General features: G+C 43.9%; 1 protein-coding gene across 21 annotated transcripts in view; it reads right to left on the bottom strand.

Annotated features, from left to right (window-relative positions):
• AFDN (afadin, adherens junction formation factor) overlaps positions 1-20,612 on the bottom strand; it is an 866,421-nt gene that overhangs the window by 80,681 nt on the left and 765,128 nt on the right. For 20 of the 21 annotated variants that reach the window (XM_063917625.1, XM_063917611.1, XM_063917620.1 and 17 more), the window contains 3 exons: positions 17,006-17,097; positions 2,487-2,675; positions 817-1,875 (listed from right to left, as the gene is read on the bottom strand). In XM_063917625.1, the coding sequence (XP_063773695.1) occupies positions 817-1,875; positions 2,487-2,675; positions 17,006-17,097 (1,340 nt within the window). The remainder of the gene's footprint in view (positions 1-816; positions 1,876-2,486; positions 2,676-17,005; positions 17,098-20,612) is intronic. The other variant, XM_063917619.1, reaches the window with a different exon arrangement.

Raw genomic sequence — 20,612 nt, 5'->3', positions numbered from 1 at the left:
ATGTATTTTTCTATTTAAGGCACATTTTAAAAGTAACAAATGTAACTGATTGTATATCAGTCCGTTGCATTTATACAACAATATTTACACAAAAGCATTTTCACCCGTGACAGCCAATTCTAGCTTGTGATACACACTTGGAGAAAGAACGATACTAAAATATTGCTGTGCAACATATGTCTGCAGTATATTTCTTATGGTGTGACACCCAGTGACAGCTACAGTATGAACTTAAATTTTTGCACTCATAGAAAAACACTGTTTTTAGATTTAGCCTAAGCATCTAAATAATCGCTAACGTTTATTGGAAACATTTTAAAATTTCTACATAATTGCTACAACTGTGGATTAATTTATATCATTTATATAACTTTTTTGACTAAAGTCTATATAACAATTGCCAATGACTGTATTATTAAGATGAATAATAAAAATGAAAAAACTGCAGAGTTGATACAGAACTAATAAATCAGAAAGCAAGTGACTGATAGACTATAGACACAATTTGAGAAAACAGGTGGATGGGCAACTTCATATTAAAGGGACAGGTTCAGTAGTAATAATAATAATAATAATAATAATAAAAATAACAACAACACAGCAGGTTAAATGAGTGCAGTCTTAGATGTTTAAAGTGTACCAAAATCCATTATGACATGGTCTTAAAGAACGTGCAGAGCAACCTCTCTGTCATAATATGGCCACTAATACAACTACATTTGAATTAAATTTTATCATACATTAAAAACAGCTACTGTAAGACTGTATACTATCAGTTTATTCTAGATTTAGAAGGAAAAACTAAATTATAGTTACCCTTGCTTTTCTTTCAGTTTCCAGGCGCTGCATAATAAGCATAGTGTCCATGTCATCATCTTCTTCATCCTCATCTTCATCTTCATCCTTCTGCTTGGACTCTTGGAGCCGCTTCTGGAACTGCCATTCAAGCATTAATTTACGTAGTCGATCATTCTCCTCAGCAGTTCTGTCAGCTTTGTTCTGTAAGTCATTGATCTCCTTGTTCAACATGTCTACTATGTGCATTTGCTGCTGCTTTTCTAACTTTTCCTTGGCATCTCGCTTCCATGGGTCCGGAGAAAGGCTGTCACTGGAAGAAAGCTCCTCCTTGCTTATTGTAATATACTGAAGGTCTCGTCTCTCTATTGTGCGTGGCTGCTGTTGTGGTTGCAGTTCCCGGATGACTGTTTCTTGTGGACGGGGAAGAGTTGCAGGTTTCTCTGGTCTTGACTGTGGTATATTTGGAGGTGGTACTGCTACTTGAGGCTGTGTTATTAAAGGTTGTGGAGGTGCAGGAGGCTGAGGTCGTATTTGTCCAAGTTTTCGTTCTTGCTCTCGTCTCTTCCTCTCTCGCTCTTCCTCCAAACGGGCTTTTTCTTTTTCATACCATCGTTGATGTTCTTCTCTCTTCTTCCGCTCTACTGCAGCTGCTTGGGAGTTTAACGGAGGTCCTAATTGACTTTGTGTAGGTGGGGGTGGAAGAGGTAACTCAACAGGGACTCCATCAAATTCTCCTCCATAATGTACTGGTGGAGGAGGTGGTGGAGGTGGAAGGTCTGTTCTAATAGGCTGTGGTAGTGCAAGTGGAGCAGGTTGAGATGCAACTGGTGTTTTCCATCGCCCAGGCCCTGTTTTGTTTAATGAAGAAGCAGAAGAATAAGCTGTATTAGAATTGTTTAGGTGTTCTTGGCTGCACGTACTTGATTCCACAGAAGAGCTTTGGTTCATCCAAGCATCTTTACCATCCAGCTTTCGGTCTACAAATTCCACATCTCTGCGCATCACAGGCTCTAGTCGACCTCTTTCTAATGGCAATCCCTGATCCTCTCGCAACTCCTCTTGGGAATGAGCAATTCGCTGTAAAAATTAAGAGAAAAGAAAACTATGAAGGAATGTTTGTATTGACATTCTTAGCATGCAAAAGGTGGGTTTGACAAAGTGCAAATTTGCCTCCACTATGAGATGGAGATTAGAGAGGTCCCATACTTTATGGCCCCTCCTCTCCCTAGCGAAATGGTACCCATGGCACTTATACGTAACTGAGGGCAGAGGTACTCCCTCTAAGACCGCGGCATTGAGCTGCCAACCCCCCTCCATAATTTAACCTAAATGAGTCTCCTGCCACCTGATATTTGATCTATTACAGTACTTATTACCTTTATGTATATTTTCTCAGTGTCCAGCCTTTCTGCCCTCCTTGTCTCCATTTTTTAAACTGTATTCTGATGCCTTATTCCACATATGTCTTTATGTATCTTGTCATCTCCCCCACTCATTTTGCCTTGTAACCTCACCCATTTTATTATCTTCTGTACATGTTATTCGCAAATTCAATTAAAATATAATATTAGGGGAAACAATAACAAACTTTCCAACCTAGTCACTGTTCAAGTCTCAAAAAAGCAGCTCTTGTAATAATAAAAAAAATGTGAATAAAGTTACCACTCCTAGAGACAAAACGGTCTTACTTGGACGGACGTATTGCTGGAGTGGTGGCTTCCCATTTGGGCATGGGCATTCTCATCATAATCTGGCCACTGACTTTGTGAGGGCGCCATTCGATCTTGGAATTTGGGAGTTGGAAAGGTAAAATATTCTCTTGTGTAGGTCTGTGTGGGAATAGGATAAGCCTCGGGCCTTGCTGGGGCTGGCGGATCCTGGAACAAAGTGTGATGATCATAATTGAAACAAATAATAAAGTAAAAAGAATAAAATAAATATTAAGTTAAAGAAAAGTTTCTTCAGGTTGTGAAAAAAGAGAATGAGCCGTCATTCATAACATCAAATATCAGTAATTATTGTAGGCGGGGGGGGGGGGGGGGGGGGGGGGGGGGGGGTTGCTACCATGGCCATGTATTATACATATCAAAACATGAGAGGAAGAAAAGTGGTGCACATGAAAAAAATAATCAAAAAAATGTACTTTTATTTATAATGTAATAAGATAAGATTTAAAAAGTGAAAATTAGGTTAAAATCCAGAGAGATGTAAAACAAAAAAAAAAAAAGTGTAAAAAAGGAAGGCGCTCTGTGCGCGATGACTCCAATTATTTATTCCAATAAAGATTTACATATACTGTATCTAGTGTATTATTTACCTTTAGTGATATATATATATATATATATATATATATATATATATATATATATATATATATATAATAAGAATTTACTTACCGATAATTCTATTTCTCGTAGTCCGTAGTGGATGCTGGGAACTCCGTAAGGACCATGGGGAATAGCGGCTCCGCAGGAGACTGGGCACAAAAGTAAAAGCTTTAGGACTACCTGGTGTGCACTGGCTCCTCCCCCTATGACCCTCCTCCAAGCCTCAGTTAGGATACTGTGCCCGGACGAGCGTACACAATAAGGAAGGATTTTGAATCCCGGGTAAGACTCATACCAGCCACACCAATCACACCGTACAACCTGTGATCTGAACCCAGTTAACAGCATGATAACAGAGGAGCCTCTGAAAAGATGGCTCACAACAATAATAACCCGATTTTTGTAACAATAACTATGTACAAGTATTGCAGACAATCCGCACTTGGGATGGGCGCCCAGCATCCACTACGGACTACGAGAAATAGAATTATCGGTAAGTAAATTCTTATTTTCTCTGACGTCCTAGTGGATGCTGGGAACTCCGTAAGGACCATGGGGATTATACCAAAGCTCCCAAACGGGAGTGCGGATGACTCTGCAGCACCGAATGAGAGAACTCCAGGTCCTCCTCAGCCAGGGTATCAAATTTGTAGAATTTAGCAAACGTGTTTGCCCCTGACCAAGTAGCTGCTCGGCAAAGTTGTAAAGCCGAGACCCCTCGGGCAGCCGCCCAAGATGAGCCCACCTTCCTTGTGGAATGGGCTTTTACAGATTTTGGCTGTGGCAGGCCTGCCACAGAATGTGCAAGCTGAATTGTACTACAAATCCAACGAGCAAGTCTGCTTAGAAGCAGGAGCACCCAGCTTGCTGGGTGCATACAGGATAAACAGCGAGTCAGATTTTCTGACTCCAGCCGTCCTGGAAACATATATTTTCAGGGCCCTGACTACGTCCAGCAACTTGGAGTCCTCCAAGTCCCTAGTAGCCGCAGGTACCACAATAGGCTGGTTCAAGTGAAACGCTGAAACCACCTTAGGGAGAAATTGAGGACGAGTCCTCAATTCCGCCCTGTCTGAATGGAAGATCAGATAAGGGCTTTTACAGGATAAAGCCCGCCAATTCTGACACGCGCCAGGCCGAGGCCAGGGCCAACAACATGACCACTTTCCATGTGAGATATTTTAACTCCACAGATTCAAGTGGTTCAAACCAATGTGACTTTAGGAACCCCAAAACTACATTGAGATCCCAAGGTGCCACTGGAGGCACAAAAGGAGGCTGTATATGCAGTACCCCTTTTTCAAACGTCTGAACTTCAGGAACTGAAGCTAGTTCTTTCTGGAAGAAAATTGACAGGGCCGAAATTTGAACCTTAATGGACCCCAATTTTAGGCCCATAGACACTCCTGTTTACAGGAAATGCAGGAATCGACTTAGTTGAAAATTCCTCCATCGGGGCCTTACTGGCCTCGCACCCCGCAACATATTTTCGCCAAATGCGGTGATAATGCTTTGCGGTTACATCCTTCCTGGCTTGATCAGGGTAGGGATGACTTCATCCGGAATGCCTTTTTCCTTCAGGATCCGGCGTTCAACCGCCCTGCCGTCAAACGCAGCCGCGGTAAGTCTTGGAATAGACAGGGTCCTTGCTGGAGCAGGTCCCTTCTTAAGAGGTAGAGGCCACGGGTCCTCCGTGAGCATCTCTTGAAGTTCCGGGTACCAAGTCCTTCTTGGCCAATCCGGAGCCACGAGTATAGTTCTTACTCCCCTCCGTCTTATAATTCTCAGTACTTTTGGTATGAGAGGAAGAGGAGGGAACACATACACTGACTGGTACACCCACGGTGTTACCAGAGCGTCCACAGCTATTTCCTGAGGGTCCCTTGACCTGGCGCAATACCTGTCCAATTTTTTGTTTAGGCGGGACGCCATCATGTCCACCTTTGGTTTTTCCCAATGGTTTACAATCATGTGGAAGACTTCTGGGTGAAGTCCCCACTCTCCCGGGTGGAGGTCGTGCCTGCTGAGGAAGTCTGCTTCCCAGTTGTCCACTCCCGGAATGAACACTGCTGACAGTGCTATCACATGATTTTCCGCCCAGCGAAAAATCCTTGCAGCTTCTGCCATTGCCCTCCTGCTTCTTGTGCCGCCCTGTCTGTTTACGTGGGCGACTGCCGTGATGTTGTCCGACTGGATCAGCACCGGCTGACCTTGAAGCAGAGGTCTTGCTTGGCTTAGGGCATTGTAAATGGCCCTTAGCTCCAAAATATTTATGTGAAGTGATGTCTCCAGGCTTGACCACAAGCCCTGGAAATTTCTTCCCTGTGTGACTGCTCTCCAGCCTCGCAGGCTGGCATCCGTGGTCACCAGGACCCAGTCCTGAATGCCGAATCTGCGGCCCTCTAGAAGATGAGCACTCTGCAACCACCACAGGAGAGACACCCTTGTCTTTGGTGACAGGGTTATCCGCTGATGCATCTGAAGATGCGATCCGGACCATTTGTCCAGCAGGTCCCACTGGAAAGTTCTTGCGTGGAATCTGCCGAATGGAATTGCTTCGTAGGAAGCCACCATTTTTCCCAGGACCCTTGTGCACTGATGCACTGACACTTGGCCTGGTTTTAGGAGGTTTCTGACTAGTTCGGATAACTCCCTGGCTTTCTCCTCCGGGAGAAAACACCTTTTTCTGGACTGTGTCCAGGATCATCCCTAGGAATAGAAGGCGTGTCGTCAGGATCAGCTGCGATTTTGGAATATTGAGAATCCAACCGTGCTACCGCAGCACTATCTGAGATAGTGCTACCCCGACTTCCAACTGTTCCCTGGATCTTGCCCTTATCAGGAGATCGTCCAAGTAAGGGATAACTAAAAACTCCCTTCTTTCGAAGGAGTATCATCATTTCGGCCATTACCTTGGTAAAGACCCGTGGTGCCGTGGACAATCCAAACGGCAGCGTCTGAAACTGATAGTGACAGTTCTGTACCACAAACCTGAGGTACCCTTGGAGAAGGGTAAATTGGGACATGTAGGTAAGCATCTTTGATGTCCAGAGAGACCATATAGTCCCCTTCTTCCAGGTTTGCAATCACTGCTCTGAGTGACTCCATCTTGAATTTGAACCTTTGTATGTAAGTGTCCAAGGATTTTAGATTTAAAATTGGTCTCACCGAGCCGTCCGGCTTCGGTACCACCAATAGTGTGGAATAGTACCCTTTCCCTGTTGCAGGAGGGGTACCTTGATTATCACCTGCTGGGAATACAGCCTGTGAATGGCTTGCAATACTGTCTCCCTGTCTGAGGGAGACGTCGGTAAAGCAGACTTTATGAAACGGCGAGGGGAAGACGTCTCGAATTTCTTGAGACGGGCCCCCACCGTGCCTGAGACCGCTTGTAAAGCCCCAGCGTCATGCTGAGGACTTTGCGGAGGCGGGAGAGGGCTTTTGTGGGAATTGGCTGTTTGCTGCAGCCTTTTTCCCCTCCCTCTGCCACGGGGCAGAAATGAGGCGCCTTTTGCCCGCTTTATGGGGCCGAAAGGACTGCGCCTGATATTACGGCGTCTTCTTAGGTTGAGAAGCTACCTGGGGTAAAAATGTGGATTTTCCAGCCGTTGCCGTGGCCACCAGGTCTGTTAGACCTACCCCAAATAACTCTTCCCTTTTATAAGGCGATACTTCCATATGCCTTTTGGGATCAGCATCACCTGACCACTGTCTTGTCCATAACCTTCTTCTGGCAGAAATGGACAGCGCACTTACTCTTGATGCCAGTCGGCAAATATCCCTCTGTGCATCACGCATATATAGAAATGCATCTTTTAAATGCTCTATAGTTAGTAATATACTGTCCCTATCTAGGGTATCAATATTGTCAGTCAGGGAATCCGACCAAGCCACCCCAGCACTGCACATCCAGGCTGAGGCGATTGCTGGTCGCAGTATCACACCCGTGTGAGTGTATATACATTTTAGGATATTTTACTGCTTTCTGTCAGTAGGTTCCTTAAGGGCGGCCGTATCCGGGGACGGTAGTGCCACCTGTTTAGACAAGCGTGTGAGCGCTTTATTCACCCTAAAGGGTGTTTCCCAACGTGCCCTATCCTCTGGCGGGAAGGGGTATGATGCCAATAACTTTTTTATCGGGGGAAACCCACGCATCATCACACACTTCATTTAATTCCTCAGATGCAGGAAAAACTACAGGCAGTTTTTTTTTCTCACCCAACATAATACCCTTTTTAGTGGTACTGGTATTATCAGAAATGTGTAAAAACATTTTCCATAGCCTCAATCATGTAACGTGTGGCCCTACTGGAAGTCACATTCGTCTCTTAATCGTCGACACTGGAGTCAGTATCCGTGTCGGCGTCTGTATCTGCCATCTGCGGTAACGGGCGTTTTAGAGCCCCAGATGGCTTTTGAGACACCTGGACAGGCACAGACTGAGTCGCCGGCCGTCTCATGTCATCAATCTTTTGTAAAGAGCTGACACTGTCACATAATTCCTTCCATAAGCTCATCCACTCAGGTGTCGACTCCCTAGGGGGTGACATCTCTGTTACAGGCAATTGCTCCGCCTCCACCTCATTTTCCTCCTCATACATGTCGACACAACGTACCGACACACAGCACACACACGGGGAATGCTCTGATAGAGGACAGGACCCCACTAGCCCTTTAGGGAGACAGAGGGAGAGTATGCCAGCACACACCAGAGCGCTATATATATATATATACAGGGATAACCTTATATAAGTGTTTTTCCCCTTATAGCTGCTGTATTGTTATACTGCGCCTAATTAGTGCCCCCCTCTCTTTTTTAACCCCTTTCTGTAGTGTAGTAACTGCAGGGGAGAGCCAGGGAGCTTCCCTCCAACGGAGCTGTGAGAGAAAATGGCGCCAGTGTGCTGAGGAGATAGGCTCCGCCCCCTTCTCGGCGGCCTTTTCTCCCGTTTTTCTGTGGAATCTGGCAGGGGTTAAAATACACCCATATAGCCCTGGGGGTTATATGTGGTGTATTTATGCCAGCCAAGGTGTTTTACATTGCTGCTCAGGGCGCCCCCCCCTAGCGCCCTGCACCCTCAGTGACCGGAGTGTGAAGTGTGCCTGAGTAACAATGGCGCACAGCTGCAGTGACTGATGTCTTCTGCCGCCGATTTTTCCGGACCTTTTCTTGCTTCTGGCTCTGTAAGGGGGCCGGCGGCGCGGCTCAGGGACCGAGCTCCGAGGCTGGGCCTGTGTTCGGTCCCTCTGGAGCTAATGGTGTCCAGTAGCCTAAGAAGCCCAATCCACTCTGCACGCAGGTGAGTTCGCTTCTTCTCCCCTTAGTCCCTCGATGCAGTGAGCCTGTTGCCAGCAGGTCTCACTGAAAATAAAAAACCTAAAACTAAACTTTTCACTAAGAAGCTCAGGAGAGCCCCTAGTGTGCACCCTTCTCGGCCGGGCACAAAAATCTAACTGAGGCTTGGAGGAGGGTCATAGGGGGAGGAGCCAGTGCACACCAGGTAGTCCTAAAGCTTTTACTTTTGTGCCCAGTCTCCTGCGGAGCCGCTATTCCCCATGGTCCTTACGGAGTTCCCAGCATCCACTAGGACGTCAGTGAAATTATAGCGACTTCAATTCTCATGTATCATATGTATATTTAGAACACGTATAGTCATCAAAGTGCTTGAAAATGACTACCACTAAAATATGGAATTCCCTATGAATTTGTGAAATTAACAATGAGATTAGTCAGAGTGTGATGCAGTAATAGACCACATTAGCAACTCTCCATCAGCCTATCATGCCACAGAACTGCTTACTGCAGACTACATATTACATGTATTATAAAAATCAGACATAACCCAACTGATGTATAATTTCAGAAATATGCAATTGGAGGGAAATTTCTTCACATTACATAATACTACCATCTACTATTTTGAATTTAGAACACATTTAATTCAGGAGCATCTCTGAAAAAAAAAAAAAATATAATATATTAATATGTGGTCTTGAAATAGGAGGATGGGATACATGATAATAGGTTACAACATAAATGGTTATTACCAACCATACATTATGCGTGTGTTAAAAAATAGATATCATTTAATATAGGTGCACGCGTTGTCATTTTTAATTAAAAAGGAATTCCCTATCTTATTGGTAGACACATTTGCGTCTCTAATTACAAAGATATGATACCTGAGAATTTACATCACTATACTACGATGATAGGATATTTTTTTTATATATATATATATATAAAATTATATATATATATATATATATATAAATCCTATCTAGATTTGATAATTAATACACTGGACACAATATACATAACTCTCAAATCTTCATTGGAATAACTAAATGGAGCCATCATGCACACAGCACCTTTTTTTTTTTTCTTACACACTTTTCTACTCTTTTTTACAATTTTAATTTACGCTTTTTAAATCTAATCTTATGACATAATAAATAAAAGTTAAAATTTATAAGAGTATTTTTTTCAAGTGCACCACTTTTGGACATTTTTCCTTTTCCTCTTCCCTTCCTCTCATATTTGACAAGCTAAGCAAAGAACAGGTAATTAAAGCATCACATACATATTTAAGGATCTCTTAAGAGTTAGTTTAGCACCTTGTAAAATACTGTACTAGTGTGCCATCCATCCTCTCCCCACTAGCCGAAACTCTGAGTATGCTGTATGTTGGCCCTTAGAAAAAAAAAACCCAGCTGCATACTAGTAATACTAGTGGGACTTTCAAGTAGAGGCCCTTCACTAAGATTTTTATTTAGATTGGTGATCGCGCAGAGACAAAAATGTGGGTCACACGGACTTGTCATTTAAAAGATTTGGGGTCTTACTTTATTGTTTCTGGGTCTCATCATAATTTATGTTTATTAAAGTTATAATAAACATATAATGCTCCTTAAAATGTCTCTCAGACCTCTCCACATTGCATCCAACCTCCTTACAAGCCCTTTAAATTTCAGATGTCCCAAAAGAGTATCTGATCACCCCACATGCCCCTTAAATGCCCTTCAGATCTACTACATGCCCATTAAATGTACATTAGATCCCCAACATGGGATACCTATGATATCCCAGCAGACTGGATGCCGGCTATCACTAAACAAGACAGAGTCATTCCATCTGCCGGAATCCCGGTAGCGAGTCCCCTCACGGGCTCGCTATGCATTGGACCCGGTGGCTCGCTTCCAACGCCACAGGTTCTATACTCACTTAGTTGATAGTGTGAACCCACCAACTGAGTGGGAATACCTGGCAATCGGGATTCCAGCTATCGGCATTTCACCGGCTGTCGGTCTCCCGACAGCCTGTATATTGACTGCATCCCCCCCACATAACTACCCTTTATGTTTTTTATGTGTGAATCTATTCTTTTGAGAATAAACTCAGCTAAAAAGAATTCTGTGAACACTACAGTAAATGTAACCATCATCAAGCACAGTGTTAAATGTAATCAGTGATGTGGATGATCAGAATTGTATATAAACAAGGAGCTACCGTAGGCCTGGATAGCAGACTCTGTCAGAGCTAGTGATAGGAGTTAGCTGCTAATAGCTGTGGTGTATGGTCAGTGGATGGAGAATGTGCAGCTTGCTGCCACTGGTGCACAGTATACTGTATACACACATAACAACAACAAGTTGATGTTCCAGAAGAGGACACAAAATAGAATATTTGTATCTTCTGCAACAGTTTCAATACAATATAACTATCAATATAAATTAAATATTTATAATATATAAACGGAGTGACATAAGTAAAGTACATGCCAAGATTTTAATATTTTGCTGTAATACTAATAGCAGAGGTTATGGTAGACTTACCTAGATAACCCTCCTTCTTTGAAGTCCACAGTGTCCACAGGATCTACCTTGGGATATAAGGTAGCGACAGTGGAATGGGCACCAAACAGTTAAGCTTTTCAGACTCCCAGCATGCAATGGGTCAGCCCACGATATCCCCGCCTCCTCACTCAGGCAATTCAGTTGGTTCAAAAGCTCAAGGCAGGAGCAGTTTAATCGAGAGGGAGACCTATTCAGGCGAGAAGAAGCTACACACACTTCCATATCAAAGGACAGGAAGAGGTCAGTAAGTGTACAGATTCTCAAATCAGGTGTGTCAGGGTGGGATCCGTGTGGACACTGTGGACTTCAGAGAAAGAGGGTTATCTAGGTAAGTCTACCATAACCTCTGCTTTCTCTATCAGGGTCCACAGTGATCCACAGGATCTACGTTGGGATGTCCCAAAGCAGTAACTAAGGGAGGGGACGCTCTGATTGACAGGAGAATCCTTCGCCCAAATGCAGCATCCTGAGAGGCAAATGTGTCAAAGGCATAATGTCTAATGGCTGTCTGTGTTAATGGATGACCATGTGGCTGCCTTACAGATTTGTTCAGCTGAGGCACCACGGTGGGCTGCCCATGAAGGATCTACCTTACGAGTAGAGTGGGCAGAGACATTATCCGGAATCGGGAGATCAGCTTGGGAGTATGCTTCTGAGATTGTCACCTCAAGCCATCTCACTAGTGTTTGCTTATTGGCAGGCCATCCTCTCTTGTGAAATCCATGGAGGACGAAGAGAATGTCTGTACTTCTGATGGCACTGGTACGATCCACGTAGATACAGAAGAACCGATGAGGAAAGAATGTCTCTTTGTTGGCGCACGAAAGGATAATTCATTAAAATATAATAATTTATTATGTGTGTAAAATTCGTCTAATCACGAAATAAAGACAATACAAACATACATACATATAGTGAATAAAATATACAATCTAGTGATGTTAAAATCAAAGCACGCTACCCATCTGCTATAGCCTATTTTTATGCTGTAACTGAGGATGGAGCACAGTTCTACTCCATTGGAGGACTTATATAGGTAAGTATTACAGATATAGTATCTATTCAAGGATCAATTCCAGGTAAGTATGTATAATATAATCATGGAGTGTATGAATGAGCTTACATGTACATTCACTCCTCAAAGTCACCTCATTAATCTGAATTGTATCTAGATAGCAGGTAAGTGATTATAAGGTATGTATGGTAAGCCTATGAGTATATTCTACACACACCATTAACTTATATTCTAGCACAATATGTCAGCTAAAATTCTTAAGGTAAGTATTGGTTGGGTGTCCACATATCACTTTGCAATAATAAGTATAGGTATAGGTGTACAAACAAATAGCTTATCAGCTGTATAACAGTGGGTATTGATTCCAGTTAGATGTTCTCAAATGATTTACCACTGTATGCAACAATAGGTGAATGTATATAACTCTCAATAGATTATGTAACACTTGGTGTCTGCACTATAATAAATATAAATATGAGTGCGAGAATAATTTATCCACTAAACAGTAAGTATTTGCTTCTGTTGGATGCTCTCGTTTAATTTGTCACGGTGTACAGTCATAAATGAGCATGGGAACATTTGTCAATTGCTTTAAAAGATTTATTTTACCCAGAGCACTGCTCAATGCTCATACAATGGTAATCAGTGCACATGCTTAAGAAAATGAGCTATGCACCAAGCAGTGTTTTAGCACATAAATATAATTTTATATGTGGGAACATTATCCTTTGTGGTAAATTAAATAAACTATATTTTAAATGATACATTGCTGTTGTGGTTTTATTTACATTTGCACATTCGTATCAAATGTAAGACTTAATTTAGTCCAATATGTCACTATAGTATGTGCAACTACGTTTCTGTGTTAGCACAAACACTAATGGCTATACGTATGAGAGGTACCAAATTATTGCAGTGAATAGTCACTATGAACACTATGGTTATAAGTACAAATCCAATTTCTCAGTCATAGCGGCTGAATATGTGGATTAAATCACATGTTCTATACATCAACCTTAAAGTTGACACAAATGCTATATATAGCCTCCTGTAGCACTTATTTTTAAATTCTTAGTGGCTCCTTTCTGGTCCCTAAATAAGGATCACTAAGGGATCATATATTGCACATTCATTTATATAATTGCATTGGTAAAAGGACTCTCTCAGTAATACATTTTGCAAGTATAAATTCAATAGAGAGTAGCGGCCATAACGCCGCTGACACGTGTTTCATGGTTAGACTTTTTCACAAGCTTGTCATGAGTGTGACATGAGCCATTAAAGACAATCCATATGTTTGTAGAGACAGGGACCCTGAATCAGCAGATCTGGATGTTGAGGTAGTAGGAATGGAGCGTCCACAGACAGCCTTTGCAGATCTGCGTACCAGTTTCTTATGGGCCACGCCGGAGCTATTAGTATCATGGCGACCACTTCCTGGCTGAATTTTTTAATCACTCTGGATACCAGAGAGATTGGTGGAAACACGTAAGCCAAATGAAAATTCCATCTAACTGACAGAGCATCCACGAAGACTGCTTCTGGATCCCTTGTTTTTTAACCTGTACGCAGGAACTTTGTTATTCCGAGGGGAAGCCATGAGATCCACCTATGGCAGTCCCCACTTGTTTGCCAGAATCTGGAAGACTTCTGGGTGTAAGGCCTATCCACGTGCATGAATGTCGTGCCTGCTGAGAAAGTCTGTTTCCCAATTTAGGACTCCTGGTATGAGAACTGCTGACACAGCTGGGTGATGAAGTTCCGTCCACCATAATGTGCGGCTTACCTCCTTCATTGCCATTCGACTTCGAGTGCCTCCTTGGTGATTGAGGTACGCTACTGCCATGGCATTGTCCGAGCGAATCTGAATAGGTTTGACGTGAAGTATTTTTTTTGCCTGGGTGAGTGCCATGTATATGGTCCAAAGCTCCAGAATGTTGACTGCCTTTCTTCCTTGGTCCAGCGACCCTGGAACGAGTACTGTTCCGTCACAGCTCCCCATCCCTGAAGACTTGCGTCTGTTGTCAGAACCTCCCAATCTGAAATCTAAAAAGTTTGTCCAGATGGGACGTCTGTAGCCACCAGGCTAATGATGGACACACTTCTTGAGGAAAAATTATTGACTCTGTTTTTATCGTCTGATGCTGTCCGTTCCATTTGGAGAGAATCAGATGTTGAATGGGTCTTGAATGTAATTGAGAATACTCTACAATGTTGAATGTCGAGACCACTGATCCCAGAACTCGTATTGCTATATGGATACTCTCAGACTGTGTAGCAATTCCTGAACCCTCGTCTGCAATGCGGTTATTTTGTTCAGAAGCAGAAATATTCTCTGAAGATTGGTGTCCAATACAGTCCCCAGATGCGTCATTCTTTGTGATGGAACTAAGGAGGACTTTTCCCTTTATGAGCCAGCTGTGATCCTGCAGGCAGGCTATAGTCACTTGAAGATGGTGTTGCAGAATTTCCTGAAACAAAGCCAAGATAAGCAAGTCATCTAGATATGGGAACATCCTTATTTCCTGATAACGGAGATGAGCTGCCATCAACACCATGATCTTGGTAAATACCCTGGGAGCTGTGTCCAGTCCAAAAGGTAAAGCCTGAAACTGGAAATGCTGCTGTAGGATAGCAAATCTGAGATATCATTGATGAGAAGATGCTATAGGAACATAGAGGTAAGCATCCTGAATATCCAGGGACACCATAAAATCCCCCTGCTCCATAGCTAGGATAATGGACCGCATGGTTTCCATACGGAAACGAGGCACCCAGATATATTTCTTCAATCTTGAGATTGAGAATGGGTCAGTAAGATCCATTTGGTTTCTGAACAAGAAAAAGGTTGGAATAGAAACCTTGTCCCCTCTGTGCTGTAGGAACCGGCAGTATTATGCTTCACTGCAGTAGTTTCTGAACTGTGTCCTCTAGAGCCGTGGCCTTCGATTCCACAGGAGACGGGCTAGTACAAATAATCTTTGAAGGAGGTTTTTCCTGAAGCAAAAAGCGTAACTGTGAAACACCGCTTTTTTCACCCAGGAATCTGTGGTGGACTGCAGCCAAACCTGTGCAATAAGAGAAGAAGTCGGCCTCCCATGTGGAGGCCCGCGCCATCAGGCCGTGGCTTGTCTTCTGGTTTAGAAGCTGGGCGTCTGGTTGACCAATTCTTTTCTTCCTACCAGATTTATCTAACGGAGACTGCTTTTTGTAAACCTTTCCTTTTGCTTTACTTGGAACCCGAAAAGACCGGAAAACAGGAAAAATGGGTTTAACCTTAGGTGAAGATGGAAACTTCACCTTTTTAGAATCTGCTTCAGACACAAGAGTGTTATCTAACTCTGTGCCAAACAGAATATTTCCAAAAAAACATAAAGATTCCAGTACCTTCTTGGATTCCGAATCAGCCTTCCATGCACGTAACCAGACAGCTCTGCGAGCTGCTATTGAGGAAGCTACGGCCCTGAGAAGCTATTGTACTCATATCCAGGGAAGCTTCTTACAAAAAACAGCTGCCTTCTTTATACATGCAATATGGGATAACAGTTTTCTTGTAGCTGTTGAAAGATCTTCTTCCAAAGCTTCTGCCCAGCCTGATACTGCTTTAGCTACCCAGGCTGAGGCCATAGCTGGGCTAGTCAATGCCCCTGATAAAGAAAAAACAGTCTGTCAGTTACATCATTTAAAGATGTTGAAGGCACAGGTAATGTAGATTTCCTTACAAGTCAAACTCCATGCGCATCTACCTTGGGAGGAGCCTCCCTTTTTAAACAGTCCAAAGTAGGAAAAGGATAAAAAGAACCCCATTTTTTGAGAATCTTAAACTTCTTAGTGGGTGTAGTTAGGAAATTCTGTTTTTACGGTTTTTGGACGTTTAAAACACAGGTGCCTTAGACTTTAGCACAGGCTCTGCTGCCCCTTCGATTGACGGAATACATTTAACTGCCTAAATTAAATCAGGTATATCCACTGCAGAAGAGAGCTCCTCTCTAGAAGCAGATTCAGAATGGGATGATTCAGCTTTATCACCTGAAGAATCCTCTGATTCTGAAAATAGTGTTGACAGTGAAGATGTCCTTGCCTATCTGACCTCCATTCCTTGGGCCTATCAGCTTGTTTCTGCTAAAAGACAGCTGAGGACTGATCTAAATCTAACACTTGATGTGGCATGACACAAGTGGGATATTGTATGCAAAGATTAAGTGGGAATACCGTAGCAGGCGCCTGGTACCATGGCACGCGACAAACGGTCTGCTAATTTGGACAACATCTGTGCAAAGCTGCTTAAGGAGGTTCCTATGATTGAACATGTACCTGACTTGTCATGAACTGGGGGTAGGGATGATAGTTGTCACTACAGACATCAACCTCAGGGATCGCGGCCTCTACTGTTCCCCAGAACCTATGATCCCTGAGGCCTAGCGTTGGTGCACCTGAGGTTGCATCCGCGTCAACGACTGTCTGGTTGTCTCCCACCAGAACAGTAAGGCTGCAGTATATGCATCTTAAACCGCTATCCAGAAAAAGACGCCTTACCTTCTTTCTCCCCGATCTCTGGCCACAGCCTGGGATCGTCAGTATGGACTTGCGAGCAAATCCAGTCAGGCGCCCGCAGTGTACTCAGAGGTAACAGTTGTCACGACCCAGCGGGGAGTTGTTGGAGCGTCTTTTCTATTATGCGTTTTAAGACGCATAGAAATCTCACTAAGATAAAGAAAAAAATACTATACAAAATAACAAAGCTTGTGGCTGCAAAAAAAATCTTGAAGGCCAACCGTTCTAGTGGTACAACTCCTGCTGCACCAAACCAAAAACTGCCTAAGCCAGGAGGCTGGGATATAAGGGGCTGGACCATTGCATCCGTGGAGTCTGAAAAGCTTAACTGTTTGGTGCCCTTTTCTCGCTACCTCATATCCCAAGGTAGATCCTGTGGATCACTGTGGACCCCGATAGAGAAAAAAAGATTTTTAAAAGAAAATGGCATTTACATAGTACAAATCATACATACCTCAGTACACAAATTTCCTGTAGAAACTGATGTGATCTTTACGGTTGAGCTGTTGGAATATGCAGTTTTTCCGCCAGGACTTTGAGGCTGATCTAAAAGATTGTTAAATATTATTTTTAAAAACTATAGGAAGAAGAGGGCAAGAACTACAGTGTTAGGAGTTCGGGTAGTAAACCATTGTAGTGTAAAAAAAAAAAAAAAAAAAAACAGGTTAAAGAGTGGGAAACTGGAAAAAGTCTAACGGAGAAAGGAAGGGCATTCTAGAGGATGGGAGCAGCTGGGGGAAAACATGAATGACTGTCAGGGAGGAGTCATCAGCAGAGTAAAAAGGTGAGAGGGAGTACAGTGGTGCTTGAAAGTTTGAGAACCATTCAGAATTTTCTATATTTCTGCTGAAATTGGGCGCTAAAACTATCTTAGATTTTCACATAAGCCCTAAAAGCAGATAGAGAGAACCAAATCAAACAAATGACACAAAAAAAGTTACACATGCTAGTATTTTTTTTTATTAAGGCACATCTGTGAGTGGCAAAGTATGTAAACTTTTGGGTTAGCAGATATTTTGAAGGTGAAATTAGTCAGGTATTTTTAATCTGTGGGATGACAATCAGGTGTGAGTGGACAACCTGAAAATGAAACTGGAGATAGAGGAGAAAGATGGACGTGGTGTATTTAGACTTCGCAAAAGCCTTCGATACAGTGCCTCATAGGAGACTGATCAACAAATTAAGGGAACTTGGCCTAGGATATACTATTTGTAGATGGATAAGTAATTGGCTGGATGACAGAGTACAACGAGTAGTGGTCAATGGGATGTTCTCCAGCTGGGCACCAGTAGTCAGAGGAATACCACAAGGGTCCGTTCTTGGCCCACTGCTGTTCACTATATTTATCAATGATCTAGGAATAGGCCTGGAAAGTACAGTGTCAATCTTTGCAGATGATACTAAACTGTATAAGGTAATTAATTCAGAAGGCAATGTGGAGTCTCTACAGAATGACTTATTTAAACTTCAAACCTGGGCGTCTAAATGGAGAATGAGTTCAATATAGAAAAAATAGGATTTTAATTACCTACCGGTAAATCCTTTTCTCGTAGTCGGTAGAGGATGCTGGGGTCCATATTAGTACCATGGGGTATAGACGGGTTCACTAGGAGCCATGGGCACTTTAAAACTTTGATAGTGTGGGCTGGCTCCTCCCTCTATGCCCCTCCTACCAGACTCAGTCTAGAAACTGTGCCCGAGGAGACGGACAACTTTGAGAGAAGGATTTAACACAGATAGTGGCGAGATTCATACCAGCTTACACATACAAGGCAAACCAAGCTAACCAGCTAACCAGCTGATTTGTAATGGTACAACCATTTTGGGGATGTACCAAAGCTCCCAGAACGGGAGGGAGAGCGCGGAGGCTCCTGCAGAACTGATTGACCAAACTTTAGGTCCTCAGGGGCCAAAGTATCAAACTTGTAGAACTTAACAAACGTGTTCGACCCAGACCAAGTAGCCGCTCGGCAAAGCTGTAAAGCCGAGACACCCCGGGCAGCCGCCCAGGAAGAACCCACCTTACGGGTAGAGTGGGCCTTAACAGATTTTGGACACAGCAATCCTGCCGTAGAATATGCATGCTGGATAGTGACCCTGATCTAGCGAGAGATAGTCTGCTTAGAAGCAGGACACCCAATTTTCTTGGGATCATAAAGGAAAAACAGAGTCCGATTTTCTGTGACGAGCAGTCCTCTTCACATAGATTTTCAGAGCATGTACAACATCCAAAGACTTTGACGGAATATAGGTGTCAGTAGCCACTGGCACAACAATAGGTTGGTTGATATGAAAAGCCGACACAACCTTTGGAAGGAATTGCTGATGTTTCCAGAGCTCAGCTCTATCTTCACGGAAGATCAAATAGGGGCTTTTACAAGACAAAGCCCCCAACTCCGACATACGTCTAGTAGAAGCTAAGGCCAACAAAGTGACAGCCTTCCACGTGAGAAACTTGACCTCAACCTCCTGTAGAGGCTCGAACCAATCCGATTGGAGGAACTGTAACACCATTTTAAGATCCCAGGGTGCCGTAGGCAGCACAAAGGGAAGCTGGATGTGCAGAACCCCTTTCAAGAAAGTCTGAACCTCAGGGAGGGAAGCCAGTTGTTTCTGGAAGAAAATGGATAAGACTGAAATCTGGACCTTTACGGATCCCAACATCAGGCCCATATCCACTTGCAGGAAGAGGCGAAACCGTCCCAGTTGAAACTCGACCGTAGGAAACTTCTTGGATTCACATCAAGATACATACTTTTTACAAATGCGATGGTAATGTTTAGACGTTACTCCTTTCCTAGCCTGTATCAGGACCTTGTTCGGAATGCCCTTCCGAGCTAAAATCTGGCGTTCAACCTTCATGACGTCAAACGTAGCCGTCTTGATAAGCAAACGGCCCCTGTTGCTGCAGGTCCTCCCGAAGAGGAAGAGGCCTCGGATCTTCCAGCAGTAGATCCGCACACCAAGCCCTTCTTGGCCAGTTCGGAGCAATGAGGATTGACTGAACTCTTGTTCTCTGTATGAGCTTTAGAATCCTGGGAATGAGTGGAAGTGGAGGAAACACGTGTACTGACTGGAACACCCACTGAGTCACCAGGGCGTCCACCGCCACTGCTTGCGGGTCTCTTGACCTGGAACAGTACCTCCGAAGCTCCTTGTTGAGACGGGAGGCATCATGACTATTTGAGGTACACCCCAAAGATTTGTTACCTTCGTGAACACCTCCGGATGGAGGTCCCACTCTCCTGGATGGAGATCGTGTCTGCTGAGGAAGTCCGCTTCCCAGTTGTCCACTCCCGGAATGAAGATTGCGGACAGCGCCAACGCGTACCTTTCTGCCCAGAGGATGATTCTTGTTACCTCTGACATTGCAGCTCTGCTCTTCGTTCCGCCCTGTCTGTTTATGTAGGCCACCGTCGTTACATTGTCCGACTGCACCTGAATGGCCGATCTTGTAGAAGATGTGCCGCTTGTAGAAGACTGTTGTACACGGCCCTTAGTTCCAGAATTTTGATTGGAAGAATAGATTCCAGACGTGAACACCTTCCTTGGAAGGTTTCCCCTTGGGTGACTGCGCCCCAACCTCTGAGACTTGCCTCCGTGGTTAGAAGGATCCAGTCCTGAATCCCGAACCTGCGACCCTCTAAAAGGTGAGGCAATTGTAGCCACCACAGGAGTGAAAACCTGGCTTTCGGCGACAGACGTATCCTCTGGTGCATGTGCAGATGAGATCCCGACCACTTGTCCAGGAGGTCCAGTTGGAAGGATCGTGCATGAAATCGTCCGTACTGAAGAGCCTCGTAGGAGGCAACCATCTTCCCCAGAAGGCGATGAACCGATACTCGGGTAGGCTTCAAGACATCCCGGAACATACTTTGGATCACTAACGCCTTTTCCACCGGTAAAAATACCCTCTGCACTTCCGTGTCGAGGACCATTCCCAGGAAAGACAATCTCCTTGTCGGCTCCAAATGTGATTTTGGAAGATTCAGGATCCATCCATGATCCCTGAGCAGTCGAGTCGTGAGAGCAATGGACTGCAACAACCTCCCCCTGGAAGA

Source organism: Pseudophryne corroboree, chromosome 4 (assembly GCF_028390025.1).
Source record: "Pseudophryne corroboree isolate aPseCor3 chromosome 4, aPseCor3.hap2, whole genome shotgun sequence".
Lineage (NCBI taxonomy): Eukaryota > Metazoa > Chordata > Amphibia > Anura > Myobatrachidae > Pseudophryne > Pseudophryne corroboree.
This window is presented reverse-complemented; position numbering and strand designations above follow the sequence as displayed.